Here is a 16,293-nt window from a genome sequence, read left to right on the forward strand (position 1 = left end):
GTGGAACCAGGACCCTGTCGCCGACCCTCTTAGAGAAATGTTTACTGTCTGGATGCCCCCAGCCGCCTTGCCTGAGCGCCGTCACGCTTTCTGCCCTTTGGATACGAAGATATCCGAATGCTGTGCCCATGATTAAGCAGATGCTTAGTAAGGAAAGAAAACATTGGTCTGGAAATAATTTCTCAAGCGCCGTGAGTGCCTTATTGCACAAACATCGCCTCTTCGATGTTTCTTACAATCCAGAGAGGAAGTGGCATCCATCGTGGCATGAATAGGAATGTGTGTTTGGAGCCGCGGGGCGGGGCTGGGAGGGGAGGGGACACTACCCAGCCAACCGAGGAGACGGTGGGGCTAGGAAAACCTCCTGGGGGAGCCTGCGGCGCGGTCCTTTCTTGTGTCCCCTTCGCTGCGGGTCCTGCCCGGGGCCGCGCCAGGTGGAGGCCCCGAGAGGCGGCGCGTTTCCTGCGCTCCGGGACTGCGGGAGAAGCGCGAGTCCCTGTCTCCGAGACTAGAGGCCACGGACACCCGCGCAGGAGCATCCCCTGGCACACCGCCCCACGCCCGTCCTTCCGGAGTCTACACATCGGCGACCTCCGGTGTCTAGGCGCACACATTTCCCGCCCCGCGGAGACTCCCACGCCCCGGGCCCTCTCCGCCGCAGGCGCCAGATCCCGCCTCCGAGGGCTGGACCGAGAGGGTCCTCGGCGGCGTCTTTAAGGCTGCGGTCTCCGCCCCGCCGTCCTCCCCGCCCTCCTCCCTCCCGCCGCGGCTCCTCCCGCCCTCCCAGAGCAGCCGGGCGGCTGGGCGCGCGCGGCGCAGAGCAGGTGCCGGGGAGCTCTTCGCATGCGGCTGCCGGGCCCGAGGTGGTAGCGGCGCCGGGCGCGCTCCGCCCGCCCCTCCTCCGGGCCGCACTCAGGCTCGGGCGCGCGGGGACATGTCGGTGGCGACGGGCAGCAGCGAGGCGGCCGGCGGGGCCAGTGGCGGCGGCGCACGGGTTTTCTTCCAAAGCCCCCGGGGTGGCGCCGGTGGCAGCCCCGGCTCCAGCAGCGGCTCAGGCTCCTCCCGGGAGGACTCGGCGCCCGTGGCCACGGCGGCCGCTGCAGGGCAGGTTCAGCAGCAACAGCAGCGGCGACACCAGCAGGGAAAAGTGACAGTGAAATACGATCGTAAGGAGCTTCGGAAGCGGCTGGTGCTGGAGGAGTGGATCGTGGAGCAGCTGGGTCAGCTCTACGGCTGCGAGGTACCTGGGCGCGGAGCTGGGAGGGTCGGGGACCTCTCTAGCTCCTCTGTGCCCACGCAGGAATTCTCCCGGGCTCCAGCTCCGGGGCGCGCACGTCCCTGACTCCCGGGGACCAAGTGCCAGGAGCGAGGCGCGGCGCCTTCTCTCCCCCGCGGTGCCCTCTGGCGTCGGGCTCAGCGGTTGGGACGCCCCTGTCTGGGTTCGGCTGCCGGTGCCCGGGGAGCTGCGGGCCCCCTTGGTGGCCGTGGGGAGGGTTGGGTCCTGCGGAGCACAGTGCTTTTCTCCGAGCTCCGGGCGCCTCTGGGCTCCAGCTGCAGCTGCGCAAAGCGGGGCTCGGAGGGGCTCACTCCAGCTGCTCCTCAGCAGCGGTTGGGGATACAGCAGCCAAAGAGAGCAGCGCTCACTGCTGGGATCCGGGCAGCCCTGATTTTTGTGGAAAACGAGCAGGGAAGGAAGGAAGCTGCCTCGTGGAAAGGAGAGGTTCTGGGGATCTCAGAGGCCCCCTTGGTTCTTGAAATTCCCCGTGAAAATCCTGAGATGGAACGCTTTCCCCTTTCCAGCCAGCCCCGACGGTGTCTCCATAATTCCTCCCTGCATTATCAGAGCTGCACACGTTGTCCTTTGTTGAAGCCGTAGTTTTTCTTCTCTAAGCTCAGTTACTCCCATTGATGGGCGCAGAATGAGCATCTGGGGCAACCTCGACGGGTGCCTCGGTGGAAGGGCGGGAGCCCTGCGGGGGGCCTGCGGGATCCCGGGATCTGCCAGCTTCAGGCTCCCAGCTCCCCTCTTCTCCACGACATCGTGACTTCCCACAGTCCAGGGACTAAGGTCATACACAAGTCTCAGGGATGTGTATACATTTGATTTAGGAGAAATATGTAGAATAAACTGCAGCAAAACGACTGAAGCCAAAATGATCTCTCATGAGCATCTTGAATAACAATAATTAATTCTAAATGAAGTGACCTCCTCTTAAGGGAGTGGAGTTTAGAAAGGGTGGAAGCATGAAGGGGTTAATAATTAAGAATGTGGCTTCTAAGCTAAAGCTAGGTTTGTGTTCATTCAACTGTTGTGCTCTTCAACAGAGATGACAACCAGATGAACTCACAGGCTTTACCACTAATGTTGGGTATTCTGTATTTGACACATTTCATGGCCTGTTGTGAAGACACATTTTCTTAAACAACCTCATTGCACAAGGAAACAGCATACTCGTTACTGACTACTGATGAATGATTATAATATAATGAAGCTTGACTGTATGACAAATGGGGTTGTAAAAATGTGTTGTTTCTCCAGTCCAGCTCTTACAAAAAGCTAATTTAATTGCATGAATAAAAACTGGCAAACATAAGAAGTATTCATGAGATTTTTATAGGAAGTTGGTAAAACTCTGTAAAGAAACATTATTTGATATAGATGGGATTACTGTTGGATGAATGGATGTGCTTAGTCCTGCCTCTGTAGAATCCAGTTAATTTTCATTTATTTCAAACTTTTTTTTTCTCCATTTGGGATTTGGAGAAGATTTGAATTAATAGAAAAAGCATTGTTGAAATTAACAATGCTCCAGCATGGTTCTTTTTGTGGGAGACTAATTAGGCGTAGATTGGGAAACTAGAAAGAGCTCTACCCACTGAGTAGGCTGATAAACAATATATTTAAAAAATTCTTCAGAATAATTAGAAAAAATGGAGGTTTGATAGTTTCCTGTGTGGAACATGTAGGTTAGGTATATATTTTAAAGGGTAAACATGAACTTGAATCTTTTCCTTGTATTGTACTTTTCTTCTTGGGTTTTAAATCTTCAACCCATAGCAAACAGCTAGACATTTGAAAGGGAGGTTTTTGTGGTGAAATAATACAAGATGCTGTATATGCTGCCTCATGTCATTAACATGTGGCAAGTATTTTTCTTCAAGTTGTTTGTTCAGTCATTGTAGGCCGAAGGAATAGAAATAATTAGGTTGTTGGCAATTTGTAATCACTATGCTGGTGGTGTACCTCCATTTAATAATAAAGAAACGTGGGCAAATAAGTAGCCAAATAAAGGCTTGTCTCTTTGCATCTATTTCTCTGCTGATAGTGCTCTATTTTTAGCATTGGGTTCTCTTGTTGAGTAACCTTTCTTTGTTGATAGCTTCAAGTGTTTCAGCCTCTGGTTTGTGAATCAAGAAGGACGTACCCTGGCTTACAGCTCCGAACCTCATGCGTATGAAGATTAGGAAATGTCCTTTTTATACTTAAAAATGGTAATTCTTTCAAATGTTTAGCCCATGAAAGTGACACAGCCAATTTCCCAGCCTTCAAACCTCAAACCTGCCAAAGGCTTGAGTTATCTGCTGAGTTGGGGTAGAATATGAACACATCTTTAATTTCAGAAGAACTTGACCCAGGCAGGTCAGGAGTCACATGACTTGACCTTTTCAGAATAGAAAATAATCTTTTGGAGCAGTGTAAAGCAATGTATTTAGAAAGAGGAAGAGGAAAGAAGAAATACACAGAACCACTTTCTGTCTGTGTTTTTTTCTGGAAGTGTGCAGTGACTAATCAGTTTTGTATGAGAATAATGTCATAGGGGAATTTATTACCTACCTACTAGGTGACTAGGTGCTCTTCTAGGTACTTTGGGCTAATTCATTTAGTCTTCATAACAACACTATAAAGAAGATGTTCTTTTTATCCTTGTTTAAATGTAAATAAAGAAGTGAAGACTCAGAGAGGATTAAAAGGCTGCTTCAAGCTCATGTAGCTGGTGGGTGGGTTGGGGTTGAGGATGAACCCAGTCTGGAATCTGAGTCCACTGTATAACCACGAGGCCTGTCTGTACCGTGCAAGAGAACAAATGTAGGTCTACAAGGCATGTGTTTAAATGTTTAAAACTTATGAGTTAAACTAACAACATTTGTATAAAATTTCTTCTATCCACTGATCTTGACAGCTACATCTTCATAATGACCTGGAAGGCTAGGTTTGCATTTTGAATTCAAAATGTTATTTCCCAGAGTCATGAGCTGAAATGCAGTTAGGAGACTGCCCTGGCCTGGGTTTCTTCCCTTTTGCTTCCCATCCTTGGTACAGTCCCACCTGGTAAAGGACACTGTGTCCACTTGCACGCCCAGTCTTGGTATGCACCTGCCACTCCTTGACCATGATGCCTCTGCACACACCAGTGGTGATGTCCCCCTAGGCCAGAACAGATCTGGGAGGAGCTTGTTCATGCCCTAGAAGCTACTTGGGATTTGAGAAGGGAATTCTGGGGACCTGGATCACTGACTAAAACCAGGTGGAGGGACACTGGTTCTGGATAGATGTGTCCACTTTGTCCTAGGAAGTCTTCAGGAAGACAGGTTATGGCAGGAGTGGGGCCCAGAGATGTGGTCCCCTCTTACCCAGTCTAAGGGCAGCATTGTAAAATACCATGTCAAATAGCCTTTTGAATACATAGATAAGTACTTTTATTGGATTCCAAAATGATTTGTTATGTGCTTATAGGTCTTTTCCATCTCATCTTCTCTTGGGAAGGCTTATACAGGTAAATTTTCAGCTAGGAATTTGATTATAATGTAACCGTTAGACTAAATCTACATCTACATCCACATTTAAGGATTTCTGTTTAAAGACCTTTTTTTTTTTTTTTAATCTCTTCCAAACCCTGGTGGGTTTTTTTTTGTTTTGTTTTTGTTTTTTTGAGATGAAGTCTCTCTCTGTTGCCTAGGCTAGAGTGCAGTGGCGCAATCTCAGCTCACTGCAACCTCTGCCTCCTGGGTTCAAACAATTCTCCTGCTTCTGCCTCCCGAGTAGCTGGGGCTACAGATGCGTGCCACCATGCCCAGCTAATTTTTGTATTTTTAGTAGAGATAGGGTTTCACTATGTTGGCCAGGCTGGTCTTGAACTCCTGATCTCATGATCCGACTGCCTCAGCCTCCCAAAGTGCTGGGGTTACAGGCTTGAGCCACTGCGCCCAGCCAACCCTGGTGGTTTTTAAGAGCATTTGAAATCTGGCATAATATCTACTTTAACAAGTACTGCAAGATGACTTACTGGATAAGTCATATGAATATTTCCAAGTTTGCCCAGCATCAAGATAACATCTGTACTTCCAGTTTTGCAATTCAATTTGCTTTGGAAATAAAAACATGTTGCTAAGCTCAGATGATTGCAATGCCCGTAGCATCCTAGCCATAAACAGGCTTGTGTACCTCGGGTACTTGCTGTGTTGTTCTGTCACCTTAGTAGGTTTTTCCCTTTGCTTCCAGTGTCTGCTTTTTATAAAAGGGTTCCTGACTTACTATACCTTTCAGTCTTCCCTAACTCCCTGTTACCCCCATTTTATAAAAACTGTCTTCTGAGAGATGGTGGTGACACAGAAAGAAATACCATGTTGATTGCTGCCTGATAACATCTGGATATATAGATTGCTGCCTGACACATGGATACAGAGAAACAGAGAGTCATAGGGCACCACTTAATCTTACTGTATGCTAAGGAAAAATATTATAAAAGTAATCTGAAACATAACATCATTAGTGTTTAAATACAATGTTTTATTCCTCACTTTCTGAAAAATGATGATTTTATTTTTCTAAATTTGTTTCATAATGCATTTATGAGTTGTGACCTGCAATTTTAAAAATACTGCTTCTGAAAGGGAGAAGCCTAAACATGTGTAATAGAGTTAGCGACACTGGCTGAGTACTTAGCATGTACTAGGTAAGGTTCATGTAATCTTGGCAACAACTCTGAGACCCCCATTTTGTGGAGGTGGAATCTGAGACACAGAGAAGTTAAGAAGTTGCCCCAGGACTCTCAGCTGGGATGTGACAGAACAAGGCTGTGGCCAGGGAGTCAGGCGCACCTTAATGAATGCCCTGTCCTGCCTCCTGAGACAGGACAGAGCCTGGCACCTATGTGAACCCCATGGTTTGCCTGTTCCCAGATGCTGCTGTTGTACCTTGTAAATGGACTGTGAGTGCATGTGGGGGACACCACTGTTAGCGGCTTAGTTCTTGTACCTGGATGAGGCCTCTCCTTTTACGTGCAGATCCTGGATTTCTGTAGACTTTTCCAGGTACAGTATCACATCAGCCAGCTTTGCTACTTTATTAGCGCTCAAGCTGGAAGGTAGGAACTGCTGCTTAGAACTCGTCTTGTGGATTGTTTGGTAAATCCCCATTTGTTCAGGTATTTGAGCACAGGCTTTTAAACAACAACAAAACCCCCCGAACTCCATAAACTCAACCTGTAAACTACTAAGGAATAAATTACACATGCAAAAAGTCAGTAGATAAAGCCAGGCATGGTGGCTCACGCCTGTAATCCCAGCACTGACGGATCGCTTGAGGCCAGGAGTTGGAGACCAGCCTGAGGAACATGATGAAACTCCGTCTCTACAAAAAATACAAAAATTAGCCAAAGATGGTGGCATGCGCCGGTGGTCCCAGCTCCTCAGGAGGCTGAGGTGGGGAGGATCACCTGAGCCCGGGGAGGTCGAGGCTGCAGTGAGCCAAGATCTCACCACTGTACTCCAGCCTGGGCAACAGCCTGCCTCAAATAAAAAGAAAAAAAAAAGTCAGTAGATAAAAGAATTCTAAATTGCCAAAGGAAGAAAAGAAAACTGCTTAACACATTCCCTTTGGAACAGTAGTTAGGGAAATGCAGGGTGGAATCAGTGGTTACAATGTGTGCTTTGAAGTGAGATGAACCTGAATTCACATGTGGCTCTGTCATTCAGTGGGTATATGTGATCAGGCAATTTCCTTCACCCCTCTGAGCCTCACTTTCTCCATATATATATATGTGTGTGTGTATATGCATATGTTTCAGACAGTCTTCCTCCTGTTGCCCAGGCTAGAGTGCAGTGGGGCTATCACGGCTCATTGCATCCTTGACCTCCCAGGCTCAAGTGATCCTCCCACCTAATTTTTTTTTTTTGTAGAGACAAGGTTTCACTATGTTGGCGAGGCTGGTCTCCAGCTCCTGGGCTTAAGTGATCTGTGAGCCTCACCCTTCCAAAGTGTTGGGATTACAGGCGTGAGCCACCGTGCCTGGCTACTTTCTCTATATGTTGAAGGAAATAATCCTGGTGCCTTTGCAGGGCTGTCAGGAGGACTGATTGTTGAGACACCAAGCACAGTACTTAGGACATAGCATGTCAGTGTTGTTATTGGAGCCACAAGCTGCCATTAACTGTTGGTTATTCTCTATGATGTGGAGACAGAGGAAAGGGGTGAAGAAAACAAGGTATTCACATCTATTTGGTGCAATAATTTGGAGAAGAGTATGGGGTTACTTTAGGGTCAGGGGTGTTGGTGTATGTTTGAACTTGAACATGGGCAAATATTCTCTAAACTATTCCTCCTGTTTCTAGAGCCTTCCTCATTCTCTATGTTTTGGTGGATTTTTACATATGTGCAGGGAAGTTAGACTGTAACAACTTGAAGGCAAGGAACTGTCTTAATTTTCATCATTTAAAAGTTCGTAGCGGGACACAATTCTTCAACCTTTAAGCATTTGCTTGAATGAATGAAAAAGGATCAATGTTCAGCAAATGTTTAAAAGTCACTGATGTTTTTGTATCTGAATTTAGTTGGTGGTATTCCTTTATCATAGACATGGCTGGGGAAAAAGTCAATCTGTGTTTTTGTTGCTACAGTCATATCACATTCTTGCATCCTTACAGCTTTATGTCAGTGCTGTTGGAAAATACACCTTTCTTCATTGACTTACTTGTTCCAAACAGGAACTGAAAGGTGGTAATGGTAGCCAATTGACTTTGAAGTTTAGGTTGACAGAATTCTTTTGCAAATGTGATCTTCCCTGAGTCCCGTCCACTGTCTTTTCCTTCACTCCTAACGTGCCCCTGCTACACTAGTTCTGCCTGCTGTTCTCATCTCTGTGGGTACATGTGTGCTTTTGCTGTCTTCTGTTTGTCCTTTTCCTCCCAGCCTAAAACAACCTGGCAGCCCCTGGCCTCCCTTGCCTAGCCCACAGCTCTCTGTCAAGAAGTCTCTTTCTAGATGGAGGGAAGAATCAAATCTGAATTTTATTTTCCATGTGGCACATGCTTTGGCCACATGGTTTAGTTTGTAGTGCATGCTCTTGCTCTTGTTTCCTGCACTGGGCTAGTTCAAGCCTTCACCAGTCTTTCCAAGGCACCTCTTCTGTTCTCTGCCCTCCCAGTCTCCTCCTCTGCAAGCTAGACCAGCCACCCTCCAGGCACTTCATTCATGACACCCCTTTCTTGGCTGAGTTTTCAACCTCTCTGGCCCATTCATTTCAGCATATACACAAGTTGAAGTCTTTCTCTTCTGTTTAAACCACCACCATCCCTCACTACCACACAAATAGCTTCCCCTCCTCCGCCCTGTATTCCCCTGCCGCACATGCTGCCTTGTCCTTCTTCCCTTTCTGGGTTTTTCCTCTCTTGCCTGCTCTTCAATGATGACATTTCTCTGTCTTCGGGCCCTGGCTCTCTTTTCTGTTTCTTGTTTGTTTGTTTGTTTTGTTTTGTTTTCCTTCACTCCTGTGTGCTCTTTTTGGATGACAGGACTCTTCCTGTGGCTTTAGTTGCTGTCCATATGCGGACAACGTGTAACTCCGTATTTTTAGCCCTGATCTGTTTTCTGAGTGCCAGATGTATTCAGACAACTTTGAAATGGACAGTGCCACTTAGTACCCCAGAGAAACCTCATATTCAACTGGTCTGAAAATGAGTTTCTCATCTTCCTTAGGAAACCTGCTCCTCTTTCTCACTTCCCTCAGTGGGTGGCAGGCGCTGCTGTCCACAGTTGTCCCAGCCCAAGATTACGTGGCATGCTTATCTCTTGCCTCCTCCTTGCTGTCACAAAGTCTTGTTGATGCTCCTACAGCTCTGGAATATGAGTCCCCACTGGTCCCTGCCACTGCCTTAAGTTACTCCTTGTAACTTCTCACCTGTATAATAGCAATGGTCACTGTAGTCCAGTTTCTTTCAAATTACAGCAACCAATCTTTCTGCTACTGGACCCTCCACCACTGCGGCTATTGTTTCTACTACTTCTGGGACTAACCCAGCTCTCAGGTGACAGCCAGGATATTTATGCATCTTACCTCATACCATCAATCCTCGCAACAACTTTATGAAGGAAATGGGATTATCTTCATTTCTTCATTTTTTGGAGGAAGCAGCTGAGATCCAAGAAGTTGTCGCTTGTCCTTGTCCAAGTTCACACTGATTCCAAGGTCACTTAGCTGTGATGCTCCCATTGCTCCCAATAGCTCCATTTAAGAAGTGCTGATTGCAAACCTTGTCCTTCGTGGGTGCTAATTTAATCCTCGCAGTACTTTTCAAGGTAGGTGAAGAAACTGAAGTACAGAGAGCTTGAGCTGCAGGCCCCCGTCAGAGGCCACATGGCTGGCAGTTGGCAGGGTCTCTGGTTCCTGGGTTGGGCCTCCCGCTCTGTCCCTGCTCCAGCTCCCCACTGTGCTTCAGAGCCACCCCCATGTGCTGCAGCTGGTGTGTTTTCTAAAATCCAGGTGGGATCTTGTTCCCCACAGCCTTCAGGATAAAGCAGGAGCCCCTTAGCATGTGACCAGGGCTCAGGGGTTTCCCTGCCCCAGTCTCTGGACTTGTCTCTGGTCACCCCCAGCCCTACTGCTTCAGCTATCAGCTGAGTCCCTAAGGCAGCTCAGCAGGAGCCCCTCCGCCATAATCACCTCCACCCCCCTCCCCGCCCCCACTCCCTAGCTGTCTAGCTCGCACCTGTTCTTAGCCTGGCACTTGGCAGTGCCTTCCTGGGAGCTTCTCTGATCCATCTCCTACTGTCAGGCTGGCTCTGGGGCCTTTCCAGGGCCCCTCTTTCTGTAATCCTGTCTCCCACCCTCACTGCAGCCTCCTGAAGGCAGAATCTTGTAGCTTTGCAGCCCTGGTGACTCACACACCTGGCTGCACTTGGGTGTCTCTGCTATGGACTGAATGTTTGTGTCCCCCCAGATTCATAGGTTGAAACGCTAGTCCCCAGAGTGATGGTATTTGGAGGGAGGACTTTGGGGAGGTCATTAGTGTTAGATGAGGTCGTGAGGGTGGAGGCCCTGTGATGTGATTAATGCCCTTAAAAGGGGAGGAAGAGGCCAGAACTCGCTCTCGCTGCCATGCAAGGGCACAGCGTGAAAGCACAGCAAGAAGATGGAAGACGGCCACCTGTAGACCAGGAGGAGGATGCTGGCACCCTGATCTCAGACCTCCAGCCTCTAGAACTGTGAGACAGAAATGCTTGTTGTTGAGCCACTCAGTCCGTGCTATTTATTTGACTGTCAGTGAGTGACAGTGGCTGCATCTTCTGGTTTCATGATGTGCATTTCAGAAATGTGTTCCCAAAATTAAACATATGAATATAATTTGGCTCTGCCTGTATTGAAAACCTGCTCTTTCACTGTCAACTTGAAGTTATGGTTCTTTTTCCTGGTTATAAATTATAACTATGGAGTCCTTTGAACCTCTGAACTAGAAGGAAGTTGTGGCATAAGGCACAGATGTATGGGGTAATGAAAGTCTTCAAAGAAAGGGATCACAAGTTACTGCCATTCTCTGTAATTTTAAGTCTTCAGCATGTCCAAGAATTTTGTTTGCACAGGAATTGCTTATTTCTATGTGAGTAGAAATGCTTGTGCAAGGAAGTAGCAAGTGCTTTTCCATCTGTGGATAAGACTCAGAGCAACAGGCTCACGCAAGTCTTCATAGAACAAGAATGAAACCCTGGATTCCTGCCTCTGCTTAAAAGTTGGGGCCAATATATTCTCACTAGGTTTTTCTTAGTCAGCACTGGCATTTTGGAAATCTGTTCCACTGAGTAAAAGCTTAGAAAAAAGAGAAGACCAGAGCGTGGGTGGGTCTCTAAATCATCACTTTATGGTTGAGGAATAAAATGATTAAGAAACAGCTTCTTCATTTTGAAAGAATCCACGGGGAAACCTGTGGAAGGAGCTGTGGAGGGCTGGAATATTCATTCACTCACTCATTCATTCGTTTGTTCAACAGATAACATAGGGCAGGAAAGGGGTTATAAGAAGCTTCACCCTTTTAAACTGTGTAAGGGAAAAAGTAGGAAAAGTAAAGGAACAAACACTTCCCATTATGGCAGAAGAATGGAGGAGACCATATGATTGAAAGCTCTTTGGGGCAGGGACTCTGTCCTGTTCACAGTTGTGTTAGTATATTCAATACAGTTATTTAGTATATAGTGGCTGCACATTTCTTTACTCAAAGTCTGTGTTCAGGAAAGGATATGATAAATTCACTGACATTATATTGCAAATGACTAAAAACAATTTACTTATCTTTCATTTTAATAGGAAGTCAGATCTTAAGTAAGAGAAAGTAATCTCTTAAGGGCTGGGCTTCAGGAATGAATAAGCCAGGGCAGGATGTATGCTTTGTGGCTGTGGGAACCTTGCTGGCACCTATGAGATTAATTCCTGTCGACTGTTCCCAGTGTGAGGTAGTGGGAATGGCCCTTGCCTGTGAGCTCCATCCTAGTCGGGCCGCCTCTGACCAGCTAGATGAGCTTGGCAAGTCATTTTCACCAGCAGAGTTTATTTTCAGGTTTTCTTTCTTCATTTGAAAAAAATGAGGGAGGTCTGGGGCTTTCTAGCTCTAACCTTTAGATGTTCTATGCTAAAGCCAGGGCTGCACTGGCGAAAGTGAGATGTATCAGGGAAAGGGTGATATTGAAAGCAGGAGAAATAGAAGTGTCTTCCCCCTCAAGGCAACCCTGAGACAAGGATTAAACTAGTTCACCAAAGGGCCATCGAAGTTGCAGAGCTAATTTCCTGTAGCTGAAGTGGGAGCGTATCCATCCTGCACTGGGCATGATGTCTTGTGTGAGTGGCTTGGGTAGGGACTAGAACGTAAGGATTAGATTAATAACTTTTTTTTTTTAAATCATCTTTTCCTCCTCTGAAACTTCTCCTTAACTATTGGCTTTCAAGTTAAGTTTGGAATCTGACAGCACAGACACTTAGAGCCACCATAGCTGCTTTTTCTTTGCATTTAATTGGGTTAACCTTTAAGAAATGGCATGTTTGACTTAAGATTTTTAGGCATATAACCTATAATATTGGCTTTGCGGGGTGCTTTTCTATACTTATTATTTGTCCTTTATCTTGGTACCTCATAATTAACTAATGGTGGTATTTATTTTAACTTGAGGGAGGTTCGTTTTGAGATATGAAATGAGCATCTGAGAGGGAAAATCACAGCAGCTTTCAGGAGTAAAATTTAACAAGGTGAAATGTACAAATTAGCCTGAATAAGAGCATGACTAAATCTATACTAAGCAAATTACTTTCTATTGGGGAGTTTATTCCTGGAATGTCTCTTTATAGTTAGTTTTAGGACTAATAGGATGGGATAACAAGAAAAGCTTAAGATTTTTTATGGACAGTTCTGGCAGGAAGTGAAAAGCAGAACTTATTCTTTGTAATATTTGTTTATTTGGTATAATGATAGAATCATAAAGCACCATCAGATAATCCCATTTGACCCACATAAATACTCTGTGATATAAGTAGCTACTCCATTTTAAAATGAGAAAACGGGGAGGCTCCAAGAGTCTTAGTAAGATGCTCAAGTTTAAACTGCCAGTAACAAGAGGAAGACTTGCTTCCTGGAAACTGTGAACATCAGTTGCACCGTTTCCCCCCAGATACCTTCCATGTATTCTAGCATGTTTGGCCAATACACTGAGCAAATCTTTTTTGTTTGATTTACTTGATACATTTTCAAATATGCTTCATCTTAGTTGAACAGTTTACAGGATTCTGTTATTTCTCAAGTGAACCATTTACAGGAGTCAGCCATTTCTTAAGAAAAATGCAAATCCTGGCTGGGCGCGGTGGCTCACGCCTGTAATCCCAGCACTTTGGGAGGCTGAGGCGGGTGGATCACTTGAGGTCAGGAGTTTGAGACCAGCCTGAACAACATGGTAAAACCCCATCTCTATTTAAAATACAAAAATTAGCCAGGTGTGATGGTGGGCACCTGTAATCCCAGCTACTCGGGAGGCTGAGGCAAGAGAATCGCTTGAACCTGGGAGGCAGAGATCGTAGTGAGCCGAGATCGCGCCATTGCACTCCAGCCTGGGCGACAGAGTGAGACTCTGTCTCAAAAAAAAAAAAAAAAAAAGAAAAATTCAAATCCATTATCTCTGAAGTAGACACCCCAGTGAGTGAGCTACTTCTTTCTTTCTTTGCCGGGTTTGCATGAGCCGTTGATCATGGAGTCCTTGCACTCTTGGTCTATCTATTTAGATGGAATTGACTCCATGCTCAATCTCTTTTGAGGTTAAAAGTTAGAAACTCACTTTAAATAAGGCAAGGGATACAGAGTATATATTTTATCTTACATATTTGAAAGCAGCAGATATTATCATTGACGTGGTAGAAGTAAAGTAATGCTTTTTCTAAATACAGTGTAAAAAACTATTAATAACTTGGTTTGCTTATGCTAAATGATGTTTTTACTCAAGTCCTTAGCTACTGCCGCCAATCATCTGTTAATATTTTTCTCTTATATTTGTATGTCAATAGTGCACACATTGGTAAAGCCATTTCATTCATTTCTGCTAATATTAATGCAATTAAATCTGTTTCAAGCCAGGTAGGTGAGGTGTTGAGTTTTCAGATTGGCAGAGATAGCTTTTCTGTTTGGTTCTTATGAGCTAATACTCTACATAACAATTCAAATTAGTCAACTGGTTTTTCTCATGTTTGTGTTGGGGTGTGGCAGCTCTCTGACAAGTCAAAAGAAAATGAGTAATTGATTTGGTGCTAAAACATGATTATGCTTGCTATAATGAAAGCACCCTAGAAATATTAAAACTAAAAAACAACACGTACTATCTCTGTTAGACAAGTGCCTTTTGTTACGTTAAGATATTCCATTTCTTCATCATGCAAGATGGTTCAGCATTTACTAATCTTATACCAGAAGCAGTTTACATGGAGAGATGTTTAGATAATGAAAACTTGTCTGTACTTAGGTAAATGGAAAGGTTGTCACCTGAACTAGCCAGAGACTCCAAAGCATTTAGCTGCCAGTCACGCCTTAAACCTTGGGAACATCCCATGTTAGACTTAGATTAAGAACCCTTTTGGGGGTTCAAAGAGGTGACGGGCTGCATTCAATGGTGAATGATCCCAAGGTTGAGTTAACTCATCACTCTGAAGAACAAAATGAGGAATTAGTTTACTTAGTTAACTACTGACACCTTACTATAAACTCTGAAGGAAGGCAAAGAATGAGATACAGATAATGTATAAAATATTTAGTAAAATGAAATTCTCATGTCAGCTGTTACAACCACAACTCCGAGGATGTGAGAGAGTGTGGTCTACACAGGAGGGGTGGAGTGGGTGTGGACCTCAGCCTTCTGCTCCAGGAATCCATGCTTGTGAATGTCTTCCTAACTCTAGCCCCACTTCACAAAATCAAAACAAACAGAAAAGCTCCTAAGTATGGCTTCTTACTGGTGGTGGGAAACAGTTTGTCTCATTATCTCATTTCAGAGATGCCTACTGATAATACTCACAGGTTCTTTTCACATCCTTTATGCCCTGATTGAGAGGATGTCTTAGTCCATTTTGTGTTGCTGTAGCAGAATACCTGAGACTGGGTGATTTATCAAGAAAGAGGCTTATTTGGCTCATGATTCTGGAGGCTGGGGAGTCCCAGAAGCATGGCACTGCATCCGTTTGGCTTCTGGGCTTCTAGGGAGAATCTCATGCCATGTCATAACATGATGGAAGGTCAAAGGGGAAGTGGACACAGGTGAAGGGTCAAAACAGACCCTGCCCTGGTGGGAACTAATCTGTCACCTCCAGAATGAATTCAGTCTCACAAGAGCAAGAACTCACTCACTGTAGTGAGAACTGCACCAAGACACCTAGGTCCAGAGGGCGGAGTCTCTGTGACCCAAGCTCTTCCCATTAAGTTCCACCTCTTAAAGTTTCCACCTCCCAACATTGCTGCACTGGGAATTAAGGTTCCAACATGCGTTTTGATGGGGACACTCAAACCATAGCAGAGACATTGCCTTCTAAGATAGACCCTCCCATCTTCCTGGGGTGGGGGAGCTGGCTTGGTCTGTCTAGAAGGATGAGCAGGCTGCCCACTACCTACCTTTATTAAGAGTGATTTCAGTCATCATCCTTGGCTAACTTTAATTTCCACTTTTAAACGATCTAATCCTTTCAGAGAAATTTTGAGGATTAATAAATATGAAAAACCATCCCCCCAAAAGCTCAGAATATTTATGAAAGTATTATTATCAACATCTACTATGCTTTTGCTATAGCTAATTCTGCCTTGTTAATCTATGTATTCAAATTAAAGGTTGTTCTTTGACCCAATGGGGGGCAGAGGCTTATGAGATTTTTTTTTATTATGGAATAATTTTGGTGGAGTTTCTACCTTGATTGCAAATCTGGTCACACACCAGGTTTTATGAATATAGAATAATCTAATCAACACTCCAGAATCTCTAATCAACACTCCAGAATGGAAAATCTTGTTGGGTTGCTTCAAGAGAATTACTTTCTGCGATGGGAGCGCTATCACATTTAAGTGATAATAGATAACATGTATTCTAGGTAAAACTCTTTTTTCATAGGATATCTTTTATATGTACCTAGAAAAGAGATTCGGATGATACATGAGAACTATTAGTAGTGCTTTTTAGTATCATTATGGGTAATTTATTTTGTTTATCTGTTTTGTGCAATGCACATGTATTTCTCTTAGAATAACTTCAAAGTTGTTTTTTAGAAGGGGTGGGCATGAGTATCCCACTGTTTTATTGTCGTGGGTAAGAAAGGGGCACAAGCCCTCTCCTGCCACGGGGCTTTACAATGTTTGGAATAGCTCAATTGGTGTTTTTTCCGTCTTCTCTTTTTGAGGAAGATGGGGTTTAAATTTTTAAAAAATTATAAATAAGGAAAAAAAAGCCAGTAAATGTGTTCATATTAGATTCTTTATATTTTCAGAGGAAGCAGCCATAACACTTTGGATAGAACA

The 16,293-nt window shown here is 45.0% G+C and overlaps 1 protein-coding gene across 1 annotated transcript in view; it reads left to right on the forward strand.

Annotated features, from left to right (window-relative positions):
• Positions 1-731: 731 nt before the first annotated feature.
• The window catches only part of PPP1R14C (protein phosphatase 1 regulatory inhibitor subunit 14C), a 113,456-nt gene continuing 97,894 nt past the window's right edge, over positions 732-16,293 (forward strand). Inside the window, exon 1 of the mRNA XM_054492495.2 lies at positions 732-1,240. Within this exon, the coding sequence (XP_054348470.1) occupies positions 935-1,240 (306 nt within the window). The 5' untranslated portion in view covers positions 732-934. The remainder of the gene's footprint in view (positions 1,241-16,293) is intronic.

Source organism: Pongo pygmaeus, chromosome 5 (genome assembly GCF_028885625.2).
Source record: "Pongo pygmaeus isolate AG05252 chromosome 5, NHGRI_mPonPyg2-v2.0_pri, whole genome shotgun sequence".
Classification (NCBI taxonomy): Eukaryota; Metazoa; Chordata; class Mammalia; order Primates; family Hominidae; genus Pongo; species Pongo pygmaeus.